At 55.7% G+C, this 20,261-nt stretch overlaps 6 protein-coding genes across 6 annotated transcripts; 4 read left to right on the top strand and 2 right to left on the bottom strand.

Annotated features, from left to right (window-relative positions):
* Positions 1-262: 262 nt before the first annotated feature.
* On the top strand, positions 263-1,914 carry PG986_000155 (uncharacterized protein; the record flags this gene model as incomplete). Its single annotated transcript, XM_066836377.1, has 3 exons — positions 263-389; positions 508-949; positions 1,053-1,914. The coding sequence occupies 3 exons, from the start codon at positions 263-265 to the stop codon at positions 1,912-1,914; spliced, it is 1,431 nt and encodes a 476-aa protein (XP_066705270.1).
* A 1,157-nt stretch (positions 1,915-3,071) lies between these two features.
* On the top strand, positions 3,072-6,117 carry PG986_000154 (uncharacterized protein; the record flags this gene model as incomplete). Its single annotated transcript, XM_066836376.1, has 7 exons — positions 3,072-3,253; positions 3,322-4,104; positions 4,170-4,486; positions 4,549-4,689; positions 4,754-4,950; positions 5,171-5,572; positions 5,617-6,117. The coding sequence occupies 7 exons, from the start codon at positions 3,072-3,074 to the stop codon at positions 6,115-6,117; spliced, it is 2,523 nt and encodes an 840-aa protein (XP_066705269.1).
* A 182-nt stretch (positions 6,118-6,299) lies between these two features.
* PG986_000153 (uncharacterized protein) lies at positions 6,300-6,635 on the top strand (the record flags this gene model as incomplete). The annotated part of the gene is made up of 1 exon (XM_066836375.1): positions 6,300-6,635. The coding sequence occupies one exon, from the start codon at positions 6,300-6,302 to the stop codon at positions 6,633-6,635; it is 336 nt and encodes a 111-aa protein (XP_066705268.1).
* A 488-nt stretch (positions 6,636-7,123) lies between these two features.
* Positions 7,124-8,761, bottom strand: PG986_000152 (Signal recognition particle; the record flags this gene model as incomplete). The annotated part of the gene is made up of 2 exons (XM_066836374.1): positions 7,124-8,596; positions 8,684-8,761. The coding sequence occupies 2 exons, from the start codon at positions 8,759-8,761 to the stop codon at positions 7,124-7,126; spliced, it is 1,551 nt and encodes a 516-aa protein (XP_066705267.1).
* A 5,777-nt stretch (positions 8,762-14,538) lies between these two features.
* PG986_000151 (uncharacterized protein) lies at positions 14,539-17,643 on the top strand (the record flags this gene model as incomplete). Its single annotated transcript, XM_066836373.1, has 1 exon — positions 14,539-17,643. The coding sequence occupies one exon, from the start codon at positions 14,539-14,541 to the stop codon at positions 17,641-17,643; it is 3,105 nt and encodes a 1,034-aa protein (XP_066705266.1).
* Positions 17,644-17,996: 353 nt separating this feature from the next.
* On the bottom strand, positions 17,997-20,127 carry PG986_000150 (Vacuolar membrane amino acid uptake transporter fnx2; the record flags this gene model as incomplete). The annotated part of the gene is made up of 7 exons (XM_066836372.1): positions 17,997-18,170; positions 18,266-18,941; positions 19,054-19,270; positions 19,392-19,498; positions 19,559-19,632; positions 19,712-19,968; positions 20,046-20,127. The coding sequence occupies 7 exons, from the start codon at positions 20,125-20,127 to the stop codon at positions 17,997-17,999; spliced, it is 1,587 nt and encodes a 528-aa protein (XP_066705265.1).
* Positions 20,128-20,261: the final 134 nt, after the last annotated feature.

The following is a 20,261-nucleotide window of genomic DNA, read 5'->3' as shown; positions in this document are numbered from 1 at the left end:
TTGTAGTGTCGATCTCCATCTTCTAGCTTTTAGGTGCTGGTCAGACGGCAGGTTCGAGCTTCGTCGCCACACACTTGCTGACGTACCCCCGAACAGCTTGACAAAAGATTTTGATCGTTAATGCCCTCGCTAGGCAACAAACGTGCGGTTGCCGCGTCGAGTCTATAGACTCAAGCCGGTATTGATTTGTGTTCATCATCGATTGTATGCCGCTGCAATTGAACACTCATTTCGGCTTTGAAACCACAGACACACACACATTATGGCGTCTATACTTGTCAGTGTCGTCGGTACTATCACCGCCACGTACATGTTCCTCTACCTGCTGCTCCACATCAGCCAGGACACGAAGGAGCCGCCCGCCATAGTCACCCAAATCCCGTTCCTAAGTCCGCTTCTCGGAATGATCAGACACAGCTCAAGCTTCCACGTGCGATTACGGTCGGTTACTAGTAGACAGAGTATAATTGGAGAAAGGCCACATAAGCTAACTCTTCCCAAATAGAGACAAATATGGTCTCCCCATCTACACTCTCCGCCTCCCCTTCTCGCGCATCTACATCGCCAACGACACGGAGCTCTTGCCGTCCATACAAGCGCAGTGGCGCGCCATCAGCTTCTCGGTGTTCACGGCGAACACCGGGGAGCAGCTGGGAATGACCAAAACATCCAGGGAAACAATGGAGCGAGGCCTCATGGACCCCGACAGCTTCAGTATCAGTTGGCCGAAATACATGCAGCCTGCGATGGTGCCGGGCGAGGACCTCGATAGGATGAACAAGATATCGATCGAGGCCATTGCTAGCGCTACCAAAGATCTTTCTGCCAACGGGACTGCCCGGGTTGGGCTATGGCAGTGGACTCATGACATTATCATAAGGTCTACGTCGAAGGCGGTCTGGGGCCCGCAGAACCCGTTTGAAGATGAAAAAGTCGAGGAGGCCTGGAAGTAAGTTGAAAACTGACCACATATCTACGCTCGCACATGCACGCACACCCCTATGCTCTTTACTCGACATGATGTAGAGGTCTGTCACTCACCATGCGCATAGAATATTCGAGCCAGGCTTCCTGACCCTCAACATCTTCCCCTTCGCCTCCCTGCTCTTCCCCCAGATCCTCCGCGCCCGCGAGCGCATCGCGACCGCCATGGTGCAGTACATGCGCCGCGACGGCCCGAAATCGGGCTCTGGGCTCGTCCGCCGGCTGGTCGAGCACCACACCCGCTTCGGCCTCCCGCTCGAAGACATCGCCCGCTCCCAGATCGGCATCGGCTTCGCCGTCATGAGCAACACGGCGCCCTGCGCGCTCTGGATGCTGTACCACATCTTCTCCGACGAGCGGGTACTCGAGGACGTTCGTCGCGAAGTCGCGAAGCTGGTGGAGACACGCACGGAAGAAGGAGGAGGAGTCGAGACGGCCACCAATGTGGTGGATTTGTCCGCGCTCCAGTCGTCCTGCCCGGTACTTTTGAGCACGTTCCAGGAAACGTTGCGCGTTCGCACACTAAGCCCAGGAGTACGGATGTTACTTGAGGACGCGGTGGTAGATGATACCTACCTACTCAAGAAAGGCAACCTGCTGATGATGCCTGCGATGGTGCATCACACCAGCGCCCCGATCTGGGGCCCGGATGCGAACCTGTTCAACCATTTGCGCTTCAAGGACAACCCCCGGCTGGGCCGTACTGCGTTCCGCGGCTTTGGCGGCGGCCACGTGCTCTGCCCCGGGCGGTTCTTCGCGCGGACCGAGATCATGGCGTTGGCGGCGCTGCTGTTACTACGGTTCGATGTCATGCCCGCTGGGGGAAATGGGTCGAGCCTACGTCGAAGAATACCCCGACGCAGTCGGGCTTCCTTATTCCAGATCACGATATCAAGGTGGAGTTTCGACCTAGAGGACCAGCGGATTTGAAGTGGGAGGTGGTTTTCCCGAGCTCTCAGAGTGCTTCCAAGGTTACGCTGGAAGATATTGATGGGGCCCCTGAGTGACGAGTCTTGTTTGGCTAGACTTTATTAAAGATCGCGGGAAGTCTTCACGCCACTACATATTAATTGCACACTTAAAGGCGACTCTGATGAGATAGCTAACAATGATGGATGCGTTCTCGTACTGTCTGTGTATGTATTTTTTATTCGTCATTCGACTCAGACAAAGTATTCGGTAGCCACGGTTGTTAATTTGCATCCGTTGCGTGTAGTAGACGCACGCGATTACAACCAAGGTCCCTGAATAGTTTATCTAATGTGCCGGGAGTTGCCGATAACGCCTTGCCTTTACCAACTCTGACATGCTCAATTTGTTTTGCAATGATTGTAGTACGGACCAGTAGTCTGACAAAGTGTGTTGTGTAAGCAACGTAGGCAACCAGATGACTTACACGGAACGCGTACGACGTAGGCGTCGTGCGTCGGCAGCAAACAGTTATCAGCCCGTCGCTGCTTACGGGGTCCGAAAAGCAAGCATTAGGCTAAATACATGATCACAGATCTTACTGGCTTGTGGCATCACGGTTGGCTAGCTTTGGAAGATATACGCCAACGGAGGCTTACGTGCGGAGTCCCGGGCGGCAAGAGCTCCCACCCAACAGGCCGACAATTCATGTTGCACAGCTCACGGAACTCTCAACCTTGAAGCGGCAATGATATACCAAGAAGTAGGCTTGGTTACACGGACCAAGCAGGCTGCAATGACAGCGCAGCGGGCGCAGCCTATAGCAGTCGTTTGCTAAAGACACCCCCTCTGCCGCACACGGAAGTGGGTGGTCAGCATCCGTAGGTTTCGTACTGACGGTGCTTATCGCCAATCATTCCACCTACAACACCTAGGTAAGCTGACGGACCTAGCCCTATGGGCCGCATGCGCATAGGTGTGGGGGCCTAAGGCATCCTCCACGTCCTACCAACACTTACACCATGATCAGGTGGTGGCGCTTTAGCTCCAGCGCAATGTTATTATTCACTTGAGTTCTGCTTCGTGCTTCTCTGCCCGGGTTAAGTAGTTGGAAGTATCATAGTTATCATCAAACTTCGAGTGTGGAAACCAGAAGCACACTTCTCTTGCTTGCCAAAATGACGGACTCCTTTGCAATGCTCGCTGTGGTGGCGTTGACCGCAGTGATTCTGGCAAGATTCATGGATCAGCAACGCCAATGTCGAAAGAACGAGCCTCCGTGGCTCTCGGAGACTATCCCCTTTGTATCTAATGCCTGGCAGTTCATGACAGACAAGGAGAGCTTCATAGAGCGACTGCGGTGAGTTTCCAACCTCAACGAAACCACTGCGTTAACAATCACTGACATGATCTAACCTGCAATGATAGGGAAGCCTTCAAGGAGAGCAACATCGTCCAATGCCGCCTCGGCCCCATGAAGATGTACTACATCACCGGCGGCCGCGACACCTCGGCTCTCTTCCGCTCCTCCTTCCACTCCGAGCCCTGGATCGAGCGGATCGTGGCCAACACGGCCGGCTACACCGCCTTCGACGTGGCCAAGATGACGCAGGACCGGACCGGTCCCGCTCGGGTGCCGCGCAAGGACAGCCCAAAGGCGGCGAACCCTAAATCTCAGGACGAGCGCATCTGGTACTCTATGCACCGCGGCTACGAGGAGAACCTGTCCAACGCGCGCGCCGTCGGCGCCTTCGCGGCCAAGTTCCAGGCCCTGTTCGCGCAGGCGCTCTCGGAGATCAACACCAACAACAAGGACGGGTATGCGGAGATCTGCGTCCTGGACTTCCTCAAGCACGTCATGGGCGGCGCCGCGACGCGCGCCGTGTTCGGCGACAAGATCGTCGAGGTCAACCCGGACCTGCTCGAGGCATACTGGGAGTGGGACAAGGCGGCCGAGACGCTGGCGTTCGGGCTGCCCAAGTGGATGAACCGGCGCGGGGTGGGCGCGCGCAACCGCGTGCGGGACATGTGCACCCGCTGGCTCGAGGCGGCGGGGAGGGAGACGGATTGGGCGGTCGAGGAGAAGCGGCGGGCGGTGGAGTGGGAGCCGGTGTATGGATCGGGGCTCTCGCGGGGGCTGGTACGCTGGGGGATGGCGTTTGGGTTTTCGGGGGATAGTATGGGGGCGGCTATTGCCCTTGCGATTTTGGGGTAAGCTTGACCACTTCTCAATCACTAGCGGGGGGCACACGTCCAACCAAAGCTTCGCATCCTAGGCTCAACTCCAACACCGTCGCCGTCTGTACCTGGGTGATGATGGAGCTCGCCAAGGACCCCATTCTTCTCCAAGAGGTCAAAGACGAGGTCTCGCGGGCCATCATCGCCACGGGACCCGATGCAGGGCAGCTGGATTGCCAGCAGCTGCTTGCCCTGCCGTTGCTGCAATCCGTCTTCACGGAGTGCCTTCGGCTGCATATCCGGGTACTCATCACGCGGACGTCGACGGAGCCGGTGACCGTCTCGGGATATCATTTGCCCAAGGGCTCCTACTTCCAGGCGCCGACTCAAGCTGCGCATCTCGATGAGGCCGTTTGTAAGTTGTTCTGGTTTGTAACTCTAAGTGGAAGACGTGGCTGACGAATGCGCTTTATACAGGGGGTAGACCGGGCCATCCCGCGTCAGGCTTCTGGGCCCGTCGTCATCTCAAGGAGGTCACGGTAAAAGATGACACAGGAAGCCCAGTGAAGAAGACGGAGTTCTACCTATCGGGTGCGCCAGGAGAGTTCTTCCCATACGGTAAGTTTATTCCCTCGTCATGCATGTTCTGCTCTTGCTGACTTCATCCTTTTCGCAACACCAGGTGGCGGAATCAGTAGGTGTGCAGGGCAAGGCTTCGCAAAGCACGAGGTACCTCTTGTGGTAGGTCTGATGGTCACCAAGTTCGACCTGGAATCCGTCGGTTGGATCAAGCACGACGGATCGGCGTCAGACCGACCAGCCAAGGACGATGTTGCATATGCCAATGCGGTGGCGGCGCTCCCCGACAGGGACATGAAGGTCAGGTTGAGGAGACGTGTTTCATGAACCCAGACTCAATAGCAGTCATGCATGTTGGTCTCTTGGCGTCTTACCTCTCCAGCTGAAGGGTCAATACCCCTTTAAAATTTCCTGAATGCAATGATTGGCCAGTCGTTCTTCGGTCTAATACCATGTGCCATTAATTACAATCTAGTCCCTCTTTATACGTTTCGGATTTGGCGTATTGGGGATTCTACAGAGTGATACACGTACGTATCGCGTGCATTCGGGCGGCGGCGATGTGAACATGAGCATGGTGGCGGGCGCGTATGTGAAACAGGGGTATACCGACACCAACTCGTTCGGGATGCACATCGAATCCGCGCTGCCGTCCTCGCCCGCGACGCCGAAGAAGAATATGACGGAGGGCTCCCTGTTGTTCGGCGGCTACGACAAGAACCGCTTCATCAGCGAAGTGTTAGCCATCCCCATCCCGCAGCCGTACCTGATCTTCGACGGGCTGCCGCTGGTCGACATATCCATCAACGTGATGATAAAAGGGGGCTCGCCCCTCGGTCCCAAGGGCGACCAGGGAAGCGGCTGGCGGTCCAAGAGCGGCTACTTGGCTTCTGGCAACAGCACCATGCCCTCGCCCCTCAACGTCCGTCTCGACGGCTGCCACCCCTACCTAAACCTCCCCAAAAGCACCTGCGACGCCCTCGCAACCGACCTGCCCCTAACCTACCGCCCCGCCCTGGACCTCTAAGTCTGGGACACCGGTACCCTGTCCTACCCCCGCATCGTATCCTCCGCCAGCGCCCTGACCTTCACGCTCCTGGACCCGGACAACAACGCCCACCGCGTCAATATATCAATCCCCTCCCCGCACCTCAACCTAATCCTCGAGCCCCCCTCGTCGAAAAGCCGACGCCGTACTTCCCCTGCAGCGCCGTGGCCGCCGGCACGCACTATACGCTTGGTAGGACCTTCCTGCAGGACACCTTCTTCGCCGCGAGCTTCAATAGCGGGACCTACTTCCTCGCACAGGCGCCGGGGCCGAATATCGCGTCCGCGGACGCGGCGAACGCGAATAGCGCCGTCATCATGAAGACGGCGCGGACGCTGGGCGCGGGCAATAACGATTGGAGGATGAGCTGGGAGGGGGTGTGGACGCCGCTTCCCGGCGGGGAGGGGGGAGGAGAATGATCCGACGACCAAGTCTTCCGGGGACACCAAGGACGGCGACGGCGACCGCAAAGGGGGAGGAGATACGAGCGGAGGAACCGTTACGCGCAAGGTGAGCCTCATCGTCGCTCTAGCCGTCGGTATGGGCGGCGGCGTCTCGCTCCTCACGCTCGCGGCGTTCGTGCTGTACCGCCGCAACAGACATGGGACGGGGTTCGCGTGCTGCGGGCGGCGGCGGGTCGTCAAGGATAAGGGAGCATGCGGGCGGGTACGGGACGGCGGTGCCGGGATCGCCGGGTGTTCAACAGCAACAGCAACAGCAACAGCATGAGCAGCAGGAGGATGAGGAACAGAAGCACCCGGACCGTTTTCGACACGAGTTGCCGCTCAACGAAGCGCCTTCGCAGTTGCCCGACAACCAAGCTCCCGGCCGACCGACTTCTGGAATGGCGACAGCGGTGCCCGCTCGCGGTGTTCGGGAAAACTCGCAGTCACGAAGACAGGTGTTTGAAATGACGGGAGACGAGTATCATCAATGATATGAATGACAAGAAGAAAGTCGTGAGTTAGAAGGTATAAACAACAAATGGCCAATTTAGTAATCAAAGTGATTCGGTGCCAACGTTTTGACTGAACTGCTGGGTCTGGAAGCAAGTAAGGGCCAGGGGCTGGCCGATTTGAGGTTTTAAGATATGGATATCTTCATCAATCACAACGTGCAAGTGGCGACAAATAGTAACGGAAGATGGTTGGACATCATCATCAGATTATGGTATGCTGGGAATGTGTGACCCGAACGCCAGTGCCATGCCTCCCCATTTTCATTTCCTTCGTATGTATGTAGTTAAGCTCTCATCACAAGTGGTTTTGCCCGATTCGACTTCTTCGTCCAGGCTCGCCGCAGAGAGCTCAAAAAGATGGGGTATTGCAGCGCTTTGTGGTTTTGCTGCCGGTAAAATCAAGGGAAGTATTAAAGCCTTGATTCCCGATCGAAGGTAGGCAGGGGTTTAGAAGACTCCAGAGCGGATTACCTCCGACCTCCACGGCCTCCACCTCCGCCCATCATGCCGCCCATCTGCTTCATCATGGCATTCATGTCCATTCCACCGGGCATACCACCGCCACCACCGCCGCCGAGCATCTTCGCTAAGCTGGCCATGTCGGGCATACCGCCAGCTCCGCCCATGGATTGCAGGCGCTTCTGCATCGCTGCCATTTGCTGAGCCTTGTTACCGCCACCCATGGCTTGTTGCGCACGTTGCATGTTCTTCATGTTACCGCCCATCTTTTTGGCCATGCCAGCCATCATGCGCTGCTGAGACAAGAGATCCTCGACCTCTCGTACGCTGGCACCGCTACCACGGGCAACGCGGATCACGCGCGTCGGTTGGTCGACGAACATCTTGCCGTCGCTGTCGAGCTCCTTTTCCGTCATACTGTCGCAGATGTAGATCATGCGCTTGAGCTTCGCGCTCGACTCTTCGTTGTCCATCTGATCCATGCCGGGCATGTTCGCCATGCCCGGAATCATACCCGAGATCTTGGACAGAGGACCCATCTTCATAATGTTACCAAGCTGGTCTCGCAAGTCTCGTACTGTGAAAATTCCCTCCGTGATGTGCTTAATCGTGTCCTTCTGATCCAGCTTTAACGATTGGACGTGCTCCACCAGGCCGGCCATATCTCCCATGCCGAGCAGCTTATTCACGAATTGTTGCGGCGCAAAGCGCTCGAAGTCCAGCATGTGCTCTCCGGTACCGATGAACACGATGGGCGTATGCGTTGCTGCGACGGCGGAAATGGCACCACCACCGCTGGCGTGACCGTCGGTCTTGGTGATGATAATCGCACCGAAGTCGGCAGCGTCCTTGAAGGCCTTGGCTTGCGACTCGGCTTGCTGACCAATCGAGGAATCGAGCACCATGATCGTCTCGTCGGGCTTGATCGCGGTCTGGATATCCGTCATTTCCTGGAACAGGGCTTCTTCTTGCCTATGGCGACCGGAGGTATCGACGATGATGATATCGAAGCGCTCCTTCTTGAACTTCTCGACACCTTCTTTCGCAACGACGGCGGGATCGGTCTCGGTGAGCGAACCGTAGTAGGGGATCTTGGCCTTGACGGCGTTCTGCTTCAGCTGGTCGAAAGCACCGGCACGGAAGGTATCGGCGCAAACGAGACAGGCGCGGAGGCCCCTCGCCTGGTAGTGTCGCGCCAGCTTCGTACACGTCGTCGTCTTACCGGCACCCTGGAGACCGACGAACATGATGACGTTGGACTTGCCCTTCTTGGGCTTGAAGGGCTCGGCGTGGGGGTCGACGAGCTTGACGAGCTCGTCGAAGACGGCTTTCTGGATCAGGCGCTTCTTGTTGACGGCGGGCGGCAGGTCCTTGAAGTTGACGGTGGTTTTTATCGAGTTGGTGAGCTTGCCGACCAGCTTCACGTTGACGTCGGCTTCGAGGAGGGCGTGGGAGATCTCGTTGAGCATCGCCTTGAAGGCCTAGGGAGGGAAGCGACCATTAGCGACCAAGGCAAGATGCCGAGGGGAGGGGCGATTAATTGTGTCAGGGACGGGGCGAGGGCTTACCTTTTCGTCGAGGTTTGGCGCACGAGTGACATCGTGCAAGGCCGTGCTGATGCGGCGACCGAGATCTTGGAGGACCATGATGGGTGTGGGCGGCTATGCAGCCGATGCGACGAGAGGGTGTTTCTAGGTGATGATGTCGCTTGTGGGAAGTCAGTCTACCAACAGGTGCCACTCTTCGAACTGCTGCGGCTTCACTAAACGTGTATGATTGATTCCGCTCGTGGGGTAAAGTGCCTTACCTAAGCTGATGGCCATTAATCATTAATCGACCGTGGGGTTGTGGAGGCAACGTTTCTCCGATGGCCGACATGGACCCCACGTGCCCAGCACTTCCAAGCGCTGAGTGGGCGGGTTACAGCCGATTGACTGAACACCAATTATGAAGCCGACGCTGCAATTGACACTTCTAATAACTCGCCTCACAAAGGACAAACGGCGCTGCTCCGTGTTGGTTTCTCAACGACAATTCTTATCCAAAAAAGAAACATATAAAGCCTGCTTATGTACCATGGCTTTCGGTGACTTGCATTTCTCAGTGGCATGCTTCTCTTTCCATTCAAAGCATGTTCTCGGAAACCCAATTGCCACTGCTTCGTATTGCACTGCAAACCAGTCTATTAAACATGCTCCTTCATCAACAAGGTTACCATATCTGACAAATACTCTTTCTCAACAATTATTCTTCTCTAAGACCATAAGCTGTCTGCATCGCTTCAGCCAACCAACGATTCCCAACGTCAGCCGCGTGGGAGAAATTGCTTATATAGAGCTACGGCGGTATTGCAATTGCCCTAGATCCAACTCAAGAGATGTCCGACGTTCTTCAAGGAACGAATGTATAAAACCGGATCAACTGCAATTTTGCATTTATTTGTTCGACCCATACCAGGTCCAGGTCAACCCATTAGACGCAAAAGTAGTAAAGAACATGCCACCTTCAAGTATGTTCACTTAAAAAAGGGTATCAAATCCGCAGGAACATGTATATCGAGACAGTATAATTTCTTTAGCCGGCATCATGTCCTGTTCAGTATATGGTTTCAGTGAGATATAGCGTACCGGAAAAAAGGTTCACCTCTGGGCACCTGACGTGGCGCCAGAGCACCCATATAAAACTATTGCTGGGCGAAGACTAAGATATGTGCAGAGTATACAGACTGGACCTATGTTGCAAAGCTCATTGAAAAGTTCCAAGCCATAGTATCGGTTGTTGAGTCCCTGGCAGTGGTGTGCTCGCTACCGAAGACCACAACCCGAACTAGGGAGCATGACAAAAAGAAATGCAACCATGCACCAGACACAACCCAGTTGGAAGAACCAACGCCCTTCGATTCTGCCTATATGTTGCTATCTCACATTCCTATGTATAACAGCTGTGGCCACCCTAGCCAAGAGCCTCAGGTTTTGGTACCGAGCTTGACGCTCGAGTGGGGTTCAGCTTTCCAGTATTCAGGCTTCCAGTACGGGTGGGTGTAACAGAAGCTTCACTGATTGGTGACCCAGATAGATTGCTCACACGACACACGTCATAGTCTCCGAGGCTGGTCGGCTGAGCGGTGCCGAGGACCACGGTCCAGTACGAGACCATATATAATGTTATATATGGCTACCCGCAAAGGCTGAGAGAATGGGTGACATGCTCGCCATGCCATGCCCGTGGTTCGTGCTCTGCATTGCCCCCGTATGCATTGGCGGATGTAGAACCGAATGGTATCAAAGCTTAACGCAACCCCCCACGAGCGGGGAGACGTCTGCTTAAGGTAGTACCTTCCAAGTCCAGAACGCACGATAAGGGGTAACGAGGCGAAGGGCGATATGCAGGAGGGATGATCTTAGGTCAAGGCGGTAAGGTGTGCATTCTGCATGTCGGTAGATGAGTACTACTTTCCTGTTTCAGAAACAAGTGTCCCGCCTTCTTTTGGGGCTCTCGGGTTCATCCGTTTTGATATGACAGTATCTGGAGCTGTATCTTTTTGTCATCGAGGTCGTAGCCGGCGATGGCGTGAAGTGTCGGGATGGGGTATGACGTCTAGTCGCTGGACGTCAGCCTCATATGGACAATATCAGCTATGATAGCTAGACCAGGAGCACTGTTTCCAATATAACATGTCTAATGCAAATGCAAGTGTATCGTGGCAAATGCTGATATACCATAGGACTCGATAAGGCTCATTCATACTGGTCACGTAGATGAGGTATTCGTCACACAGCAAAATACCGATGTTGTGCTTCTCAGCTATCCACTTCCAAGATCATCCACTGTATCTGTCATCGCACAGTTCGACATTGGGATCCGTAGCACTCGATAAAGCATGCAGAAGCTTGAGCATGTAGTTAGAAGCCCAACAGAAGGCGGCGGTAGCCATAAGTGTCTTCAATCACCTGCATCAAGCCTGTAGCTATTCTTCAAGATTCCGTTCCCCAGCAGGGGTATTTTGCTACTCGATGAATGACACAATATCAAAGGTGGTATGAGAAGTCATGACTGATCGCAAAAACATCCCCCATTGACGTCCTGGAGCCCAATTATGGCTTCTGCGCCATAAATGGTAGGTATGAGGGGGACTGCCTGCTGCATGTGGTCAGAAGCTTCCCCGCGTGTTAATGCTACCTACTATCTGGGTGTATTGTAAGTCGTTTCTCGGTTTCAGCCCATTACAAATTGATAGCCCAGGATTCAGAGAAACGAGTTGGGCCTTACTTCGACATGAGTGTCGTTGCCGATGTAAATGTCTGCACGCGGAGTCACCATGGATGCTTGCGCGCGCGCGTGCGTGGTTGGAGGAACGAGGGAGGGTTGCATCTGTACGGTCGGCTCACCTGCCTATTCGTGACAAGCGACCTCCCAAAAGGCGTTCGGCCGAGACCTTGTGCCGGGGTGGTTTTGACAGGCGACTAGGGTCTTCGGGGCTACCACCCCTGGAATTAATCCTTGTCACTTGCAGATTGCGATGGGAATTGCAACCAACCTTTTCCCACTGACTGACTGACCTTACGACCAACCAGCCAGAACCTGTTTTCCCTTCGAGGCGGCCATTGTGCCGACCATCAATCGCAGCGACGGGTTTCGGCGAAGCGATACCACTGCACAACACCCTCTCCTCTTTAGGGTTGCAGAATCCCCATCACACCAGCCGTCCATCCATTGCGTCTCATCCAAGTCGCAATCCCCCAAGTGGCCAAGCTGGAATGACGACAAATGGGCATTCTGCCCGTGATGGCTCCCTAGGCTGAGTTGGTAAGGTTACAGTCGCTGTAACCATTATCAGATCGGCGGTTTTGAGATATGCCATGCTGTGCCAACTATCGCTTCCAGAAGGTAACGTCTGGCGCCTTCCATGTTCGTCGGGCCTGTCAATTCAAGACAAGAGATTGGGTTTGGGACGCCCAGTGAAAACGTCGTTGCCTATCTATGCAACAGAGTAGGTAGCTAAACAGACCAGTCCACCACAGGCATGTCGCTGGGCTGAGAAGATACCTAGGATGAAGGGCGATGAGTATTGCAGTCCAACTGACGGAGGAAGTCGATGCTGGGTCTTTACCAGCTCGACCAGTTGCTGCTGAACTCCTTGTGGGTGCAGTGCAGTTTCGAGAACAGGCTGAATTTAGGTTTGGGAAGATCGCTGGGGCCCGGGCGAGGTAGCGTCCGCAGTGGACTCCCGTGGTCTAGGGCTTTTCCTTCGCTCAATCTCCATTTCCCCTCTCAGATGCACTGCCCTGGTCGTGGCTTTCCAGGGTTTCTCTTCATGGTCCATTTCTAGCTCGGTACGACCAGATCAAGACGCCTGCACGATACCCAAAACATACTCGCCTACTTGGCTTCTGTCTTCTTTCTCTCGATTCATTCGTGGATATAAACACGCGCCATGTTTGTGATACTGCAGACCGATACTGCAGACCCCCTGGAGTATCCCTAAAGCGATCAGGTCATCCTGGGGGAACTGCACCGGGAACAGGGCAGGGAACCTGACCTCACGGAATGGATCTTCGTCCTGTCCCCTCTCGCACAGGCCAGTCTGCAGCTTTCACATGCTTCTGCCGCTGGACCTGATCGAGTCTGTTCCTGCCACGGCTGACGGCGATGCCACCCTTGTCGCATCCACGGCAGCGACGCAATCTGTTCCCAGGCCTCTTTGCGTGTCGCCAGCCATTCGCCTGATGTCGCCAGTCGTGCGCCGAATGCCGAAAGTCTTGTGGAACGGTACACCCCCAGTCCGACTCAGGCTTGCAACTCGAGGTGAATACTTGTCCCTCGAAGACTTTGACCTGGTAACAACTTCGCCGAGACGAAGGATCTCAGGACGGGGAAGCGGGGCCACGTCCGTCGTTCGGCCCTGAAGCGCCAATGACCCGGGGTATCCAGGCACGCCTGCTTACCAACTGCTTATGAAGCATTTGCCCAGCTTTCTGCCTTGCTTGAAAGAGTCGTCTTCATACTCGACGCAACATACAAGCTTGATCGACTCCTCCGATGATCTGTCCCCTTCGATTCTACCGGCTCGCACGTTGCATTCCTCCCGCGAAAGCCGCGTCGGCCGCGAATGGGGTTCATTGTCTGTGATTCGAAGTTGTCACACCTTGCCCCTTCGACCATGTCCACACTTCACATCGACTTTCCGTCTGGGCATCCGGCTCAGCCTTGCAGTCGCCATTCTTCCGTCTTGACCTCAGGCGACCCGAGCTACAACTTGAACTCCAGCGCATCTATCTGACTGCCAATGACGCGTGGCTAGCCCGGTCAGCGGTGAGTTTGGTAGACTATTGGATTGCGAACCGCCCTGCTGTCTCTGCCACGGCTTGCTCCATCGGAGTGTCGGCTACAGCGCCATTAGCTGACGGGAGACAAGAATCGTAACCGGAATCCAGATGTGTCCTGCCATCAGCTGTCGCGGTGATAATCCATCTCAAGGCCAATCTTCTATACCCACTTCTTCGGCGTAGCGAGCCGCGGCGATCTTCCACGAGGGAAAGTGGAGGTATGTCCTTCTGGATATGCGGCGATCTCGATCTTCAATACTCTTCTGTGTTCATGGAGGCTAGTCAGTTTCTGCCAAATATCTTGAGGATTCTCTTACTCACAGTCTGCCGCAGAGGCAACATGGCAACCTCTTCGTCAACCTTCATCCAGACTGCCCTGGCACATCCGTCGGCGCTTCTTTCCGCATTAGATACCCACACAAGCCTGAATGTGCATCAAGCGATGGTGGCATCAATTTTCCTCCAATTCTCACTCGAAGATGCTTGTATGAGTATACAACACTCCACCACCCATCCAACGATAGCACACATTGAGTGACGTCATATGAATGAGCTCATATGCATCGTCTGCGATGCAATCGCAGACGATTTGCCAAGACAGGGAAGTCTGGAGAGCAGACCGGCCTTCGAACCGCGCGCGGGTTGAGTAAGATGGTCGTATTTTGGGCTCCTCCATAGGCCAGACCACGTTCTATCGGAGGATACTCCACGATGGCGATGGAACTACACCATCTGCATGTGAACGAAAGGAGACTGATCTTCTGGATAAATCGGTCTTCGACGATACGGAAGGAAGCCGCCGGACATCATGGACGACTTAGGAAGGTATCACATTGTCCTCATCCCCGGTCGACCAGAAGAGTCTTCGAGGTTGGGTGATAACAGAAGTATTGATGGCATGGGCTCTCCTTGGGAGCTGTAGGACCTATTTATACCACGAGACGTCCTGACCCTCAAGCGAGGAGTCTAGAAGGGTTTGGAATTCATCCTCTTAGCGAACCACTACCAGACGCCCTTCCGTCGGCTCTAAGCATCACTTAATCTATCTTCTCCTTTTCCCCGTGGCTTTGCCGATCTCCCTCACCACTCTCAAGTCTATGGCGTCAGTTGCGGAACAGGAGCTCCGGCCTGTCCACCTTGGGCAAGCCGTTGTGGCCAATGCCGACCGTTCTGACCCTCTTTGCTTCAGTTTCGGGACGAATGAACGTCCCGCTTTCCCAACTGTTACATCGGCCTTCTTTTACCATGCCGAAGCTCGGCCCGCTGACATTGCAGCTCGGGATCTGTCCGGAAAATCTCCGCCTGAGATAACCTACTCCGAGCTAGCGTCCCAAAGCCGTCGACTCGCTCTCCAACTGCGCAAACTGGGCGTTAAACCCGGCGACCGGGTTCCGCTAGTTGTCAAGCGCAGCATTGAAATGCTAGTGGGCATCGTTGCTGTCTTAGCATGCGGCGCACAATACGTTCCCCTCGATGGGGGAGTTGTGCCAGACTCGACACTCAAGGTCGTGCTGCAGCAGAGTGGTGGTACTCTCGCACTTTGCCTCCCGTCCACAGAGCACCGAATTGCCGGGCTGGATGGGGTCCCATGCAAAGCCGTCATCATCGGCGACAACGGCAACGCCGATGATCTGACGAATGAACACGAAAGCTATCCTTTTGAAGACGGCTTCATTGATCTCGCTAGAGAGGACTACGGCTGCTATGTCATCTACACTAGTGGCACCACCGGAACTCCCAAAGGCGTCAACATCAGTCATAAAAACGTGACCAACCTCGTTTGCCTCGCACCCGGCAATCTTGGCATCCAGCCAGGAACACGTGTCGGGTCCGTTCTGAACATCAGCTTTGACATGGCTGCATGGGAGATTCTGGGCTGTTTGTGCAACGGAGGAACCCTTGTCATGCGAGGTTCCACATGGGGCCCTGCTCTAGAGCGGATCGATGTTCTAATCTGCACACCAAGCATCTTAGCCAAGTACAGCCCCGATGCTTACCCCTCCATCAAGGTGGTGGCCACGGCTGGAGAGCCGAGTGGCCAAAGAATCGCCGACCTTTGGGCCACACATGGGACCTACTACAACTGCTGTGGTCCCACCGAGACCACTATCGTGAACACGATGCACAAGCACCGCCCCGGCGGCGATCTGACCATTGGCGCCCCTACCCCAAACAACTCGGTCTACGTCCTGGACGAGGATCTGAGCCCTGTTCCGTTGGGGGAGCCCGGTGTGATGTGGGCTGGTGGACGTGGCATTTCGCGGGGCTACGTTGGCCTGCCTGCTGCCACTCTCGCCAAATACAAGCCCGACATCTTTGCCAATGACGGAAGCCTCATGTACAACACTGGTGACCTGGGCCGGTGGAGATCAGATGGATCACTTGACATCCTTGGCCGGATCGACGACCAAGTCAAGGTCAAAGGCTTCCGAGTTGAGCTCGATGGCATCTCTGCATCCATGAACAGCTTTCCCGGTGTCCGCCGAGCCACCGCCTTGTTGGTCTTAGGTGAGATTCATGGCTTCCTGGAACCTGCTTCTATTGATCTGGACGCACTGCGTCAGCACCTCTCCGCTCGTCAGCCATATTATGCTGTCCCATCTCACTTCCACGGGCTCGAAGCTCTCCCAGAAACTGGGAATGGCAAACTCGACAAGAAAGTACTCCGTCGAATGGCTGATCCGAGTCTTGCCATTGACGAGATTGTACTCACTTCCAAGGCATCAAGCAGCAGCATGTCCGATGCCACTGCTCAAGGTTCTTCGGGCGCCCAGTCGCCACTTACCACTCTCAGCAGCCATAGCAGTACCATCTTCTCGGAGAAAAAGCCACAATTGGACCTCAGTGGGGACATTCCCGAGAAGAAGATCCGGAGGCCGTTCCGAGGTATCGTCTATCGAATTTTCATCGTGTACCGCTTTTTGTTCTCGCTCGTTGGCCTCTCGAATCTCGCGGCTCTGATCGCCATCTTCGTCACCGGTGTCGATCGACACTGGCTCAGCACCATGACTGCTATCAATCTGGCCTTGGCTGTGATGATGCGACAGGACTTCGTCATAAACGCGCTCTATACCATCTGTTGCACGGTCCCCAAGTCTTGGCCCCTTTTCATTCGCAGTCGATGCGCCAAGATCTACCACTTTGGCGGCATGCACTCGAGCGCGGCTGTTTGCGCTGGGATTTGGCTCCTGGCTTCAAATGTTGCTAGCGTCACCTGCCAAGCCCGTCCCGACACCTGTGCAGGCACCAAACTGCGACAGTCAGTAGCCACCGCCGTCATCTCGTGGCTACTCACCGGACTATTCCTTTTCATGTTCGTCTTCGCCTATCCAACCATGCGTAAGCGATACCACGATGTCTTTGAGAGGGTACACCGTTTCGTCGGGTGGACTATGCTTGGGCTCTTCTGGGTCCAGGTAGTCATTTCCACGAATGACACGAGGCTCCCGGGACAAAGCCTTGGCGCTGCGTGTGTTCGCGTCCCGGCGCTCTGGCTCCTCTCTGTCGCCACTTGCTGCATTGCCACCTCTTGGCTGTTCCTGCGCAAGGTCCCGGTCGACGCCGAGGTGCTGTCGGATCATGCCGTTCGTCTCCACTTTGACTACACGGTCCCTGTCAACGGAAGCTTCACACGCATCTCTCGGCGGCCCCTGATCGAATGGCATTCCTTCGCCACCATCCCTGCGCCCAAGCCCGCCAACGGGCGCAACAAGGGGTACTCTCTCGTTGTATCTAACGCCGGCGACTGGACCGAGCAAGCCATCAAGAACCCGCCCACGCACCTCTGGGTTCGTGGTGTCCCCACCTGCGGCGTGATGCGTATCGCGACGCTGTTCCGGCGCGTCGTCATCATCGCCACGGGATCCGGCATCGGGCCGCTCTTGGGCCACATCCAGAACGCATCGTGCCCGACGCAGCTGATCTGGTCGACGCCCAACCCCGAGAAGACGTTCGGCAAACCCCTTTTGGACACTATTGCCGAGAAGATCCCCGACGCGATCATCCATGACACCAAGCTCCTGGGGCGGCCCGATTTGGTGAAGATGGGGTATAACCTCTGCCGCAGCTTCGGGGCGGAGGCCGTCATTATCATTGCGAATGAGAAGATTACTAAGAAGGTGGTCTATGGGCTGGAGACAAGGGGGGGTTCCGGCTTATGGGGCTATTTGGGACAGTTGAGCAACTCTGGCTCAGGGAACTGACTTATGGGTTTGGGTCTCGGTAGGTTTTGTTGAAACTGTTGTTCATTTCTCTTCTTCTTGTTATTATTCTTCGTCGGGGTGCGGTATTTTTCTTGATCTCTGGATGACTGTAAACACAGAGCGATGGAAACTGTATAAACACTCTTGATTTCGTCTTTTTTGCTTAGGATGAGCTTTTCATAAGGGATGAAGGACCCTGTACTATCTGTTCTCCTTATACAAGCTTTTTCATATATGCTTCTGATGCTGGGTTCAATACAATCTTTGATACAACCTTAAGGTGAACCAGATACGAAAATAGTCGTTAGGTGCAATTCTTTGATCATTCTATCCAATCACGAAGGTGGGTTGTTCTATAGGGCATGCTCTCGGATCAAGAGTGTGGCGAGGATGGCCGAAAGCGAGCCTACCAATGACACCAAATGGCTGGCGGAGAGTCCGTCGACGTAGGCCTCGACTACCGCTGCGGAAACCGTCTTGCTCGCCTCGTCGATGTAGTCTATGTCCGAGGCGGCTTTCTCGATTATCTAGTATCGTGTGAGTCATGAATCCGACTATTCGAAACGGGGACAGAGAAAACCAAAGAAGAAGGGGGAATGGAATGGCAAGCAGGCGAGCTCACCTGTCGACGCGCGAGCGCCGCAATGCCCATACCGTCCAGCAGCGCCCCGAGCTTGCGGGTCATGGTCGCGACGGTGACGGCGTTGACGGCGACCATCCCCGCCATGCCGCCGATGGTGACGACGAGGAAGTTGCCGGACATGGCGGCGGCCTTGTGGGCCGGGTCGATGGCGGCCTGGACGGCGACGAAGGTGGCGGTCTGGACGATGCCGGTGCCGAGGCCGCCGGGGAAGATGTAGAGGGATTCCCAGACGGTGGTGCGGCCGTGCCAGCGGAGGAGGAGGAGGAGGTAGGAGAGGGTGGAGGAGAGGGTGGCGAAGAGGAGGACGGGCTTGTAGCGGCCGGTGCGCTTGATCACGATGCCGGCCACGATGGCGCCGATCGCGTTCCCCGCGACGGCGGGGACCAGGTACGTCCCCGCCACCGCGTTGGACACGCGCTTGGTGACTTGGAAGTACAGGGGCACGGCGAACATCAGCCCGAGCTGCGCGCCGCCCTGCGCGGCGGTGACGAAGTAGGTCAGCAGGACGTCGCGGTGTTTCAGCAGCTCGACGGGAAAGATGGGCTCGGCGGCCCAGCAGGCCTCGGTGGCGAGGAAGAGGGCGCCGAAGGCGAGGGTGGCGAGGACGAGGAGGAGGATCAGGGGGTGGGTCCAGGGGGATTTGGGTGCCGCCGATCTCGATGGGCAGCAGCAGGGTCAGGATGGCGAGGGCGAGGAGGGTGGCGCCTAGGAAGTCGATACGGGCAACGGGGCGCCCGGGTTTGTTGTCCGTCACACAATCTTCGGACTCGGTCGCGAGCTTCGACGAGTCGGCAGGGGTGGCATCGGTGGCGACGGTCGCTCGGGGCAGCCAGACCATGCAAAGACCGATTGCGAGAATGAACAGCGGGACTTGGCCCATGAAGGACCAGCGCCAGCCGACGGTGTCGGCTAGCCAGCCGCCTACGGGCCCGCCTAGGCTGCGACCGGTGGTGGCGGCGAGGTTGATGCCGGATTGCCAGGCGGCTACGTCGCGGATGGGGACCAAATCTGCTTCATTTGTTAACCGTGCACCAAAGTAAGTCGCCGTGGGTATTCTTCTTCTCTTTCGCTCTCTGTATGCATGTCAATGTCAATGCCCTCTTACCTGTGATGATGAGAATGCCCAAGACGTTCATCGCCGAGCCGCCGCAGCCGGAGATGATGCGACCGAGGATCACCATACCCATGGAATGGCCAGTGCCAATCAGTGCGCTGCAGCCCATCAGTCGTTTATCTCAAGGATACAACTGATATACCGGTTCATGGACTCACCATCCAATCGCAAACAGGGCATACGCGACGATCAGCAGCAGGCGTCGGCCGTATATGTCACTCAGTTTGCCATACTTGGGAAGGCGATTAGATTAGTCCTCGTGACGATGTGCTCAATTGGGTGAGGTAAGGAGGGCATCATGCTGAACATACCACCGTCTGGGTCGCGGCGCCGGCCAGGCTGAACGAGACAAACAGCCAGGTAGAGGCGGACAAGCAGTTGAACTCGGACGCGATGGTCGGGTGCGTGGCTAGGACCAGCGAGCTGTCGCCATTGGACGTGAAGGTGCCCACGAGCAGGACGAGGACTACCTTGAGCACGGCCGACGAGGACAGCTGCTGCTTACGCGATGCATTGGATGATGCATGATCAGCTTGACCTTTGTAGACGTCGACAGCTTGCTCCACGTCTATGTTGGGGGTGCAATGGGAATCATCAGCGCCAGGTCTCTGGCTAGAAGCGACAGAATAGCGGAGGGGCTCTTACCGCAGTGACGGTTCTCACCCGAGAGTAGCGATGTGGTCTCACCGGGCTTGAATGGTGAGTTCAAGGCCATTTGGGGACGCATTTTGAACCGCGAGTTGTGGTATCTGGGCCAGCGAGGTTGGGATACAGACAGGGATCTAGAGTGATTATATCCCGGGGCATGGTGTTTCTGGACAGATGAATTGCAACTGTAAACATTCCAGCCCCCTCCTTTCT

This window comes from Apiospora aurea, assembly GCF_038362705.1.
Source record: "Apiospora aurea strain CBS 24483 chromosome Unknown utg000001l_segment0_segment0, whole genome shotgun sequence".
Classification (NCBI taxonomy): Eukaryota; Fungi; Ascomycota; class Sordariomycetes; order Amphisphaeriales; family Apiosporaceae; genus Apiospora; species Apiospora aurea.
This window is presented reverse-complemented; position numbering and strand designations above follow the sequence as displayed.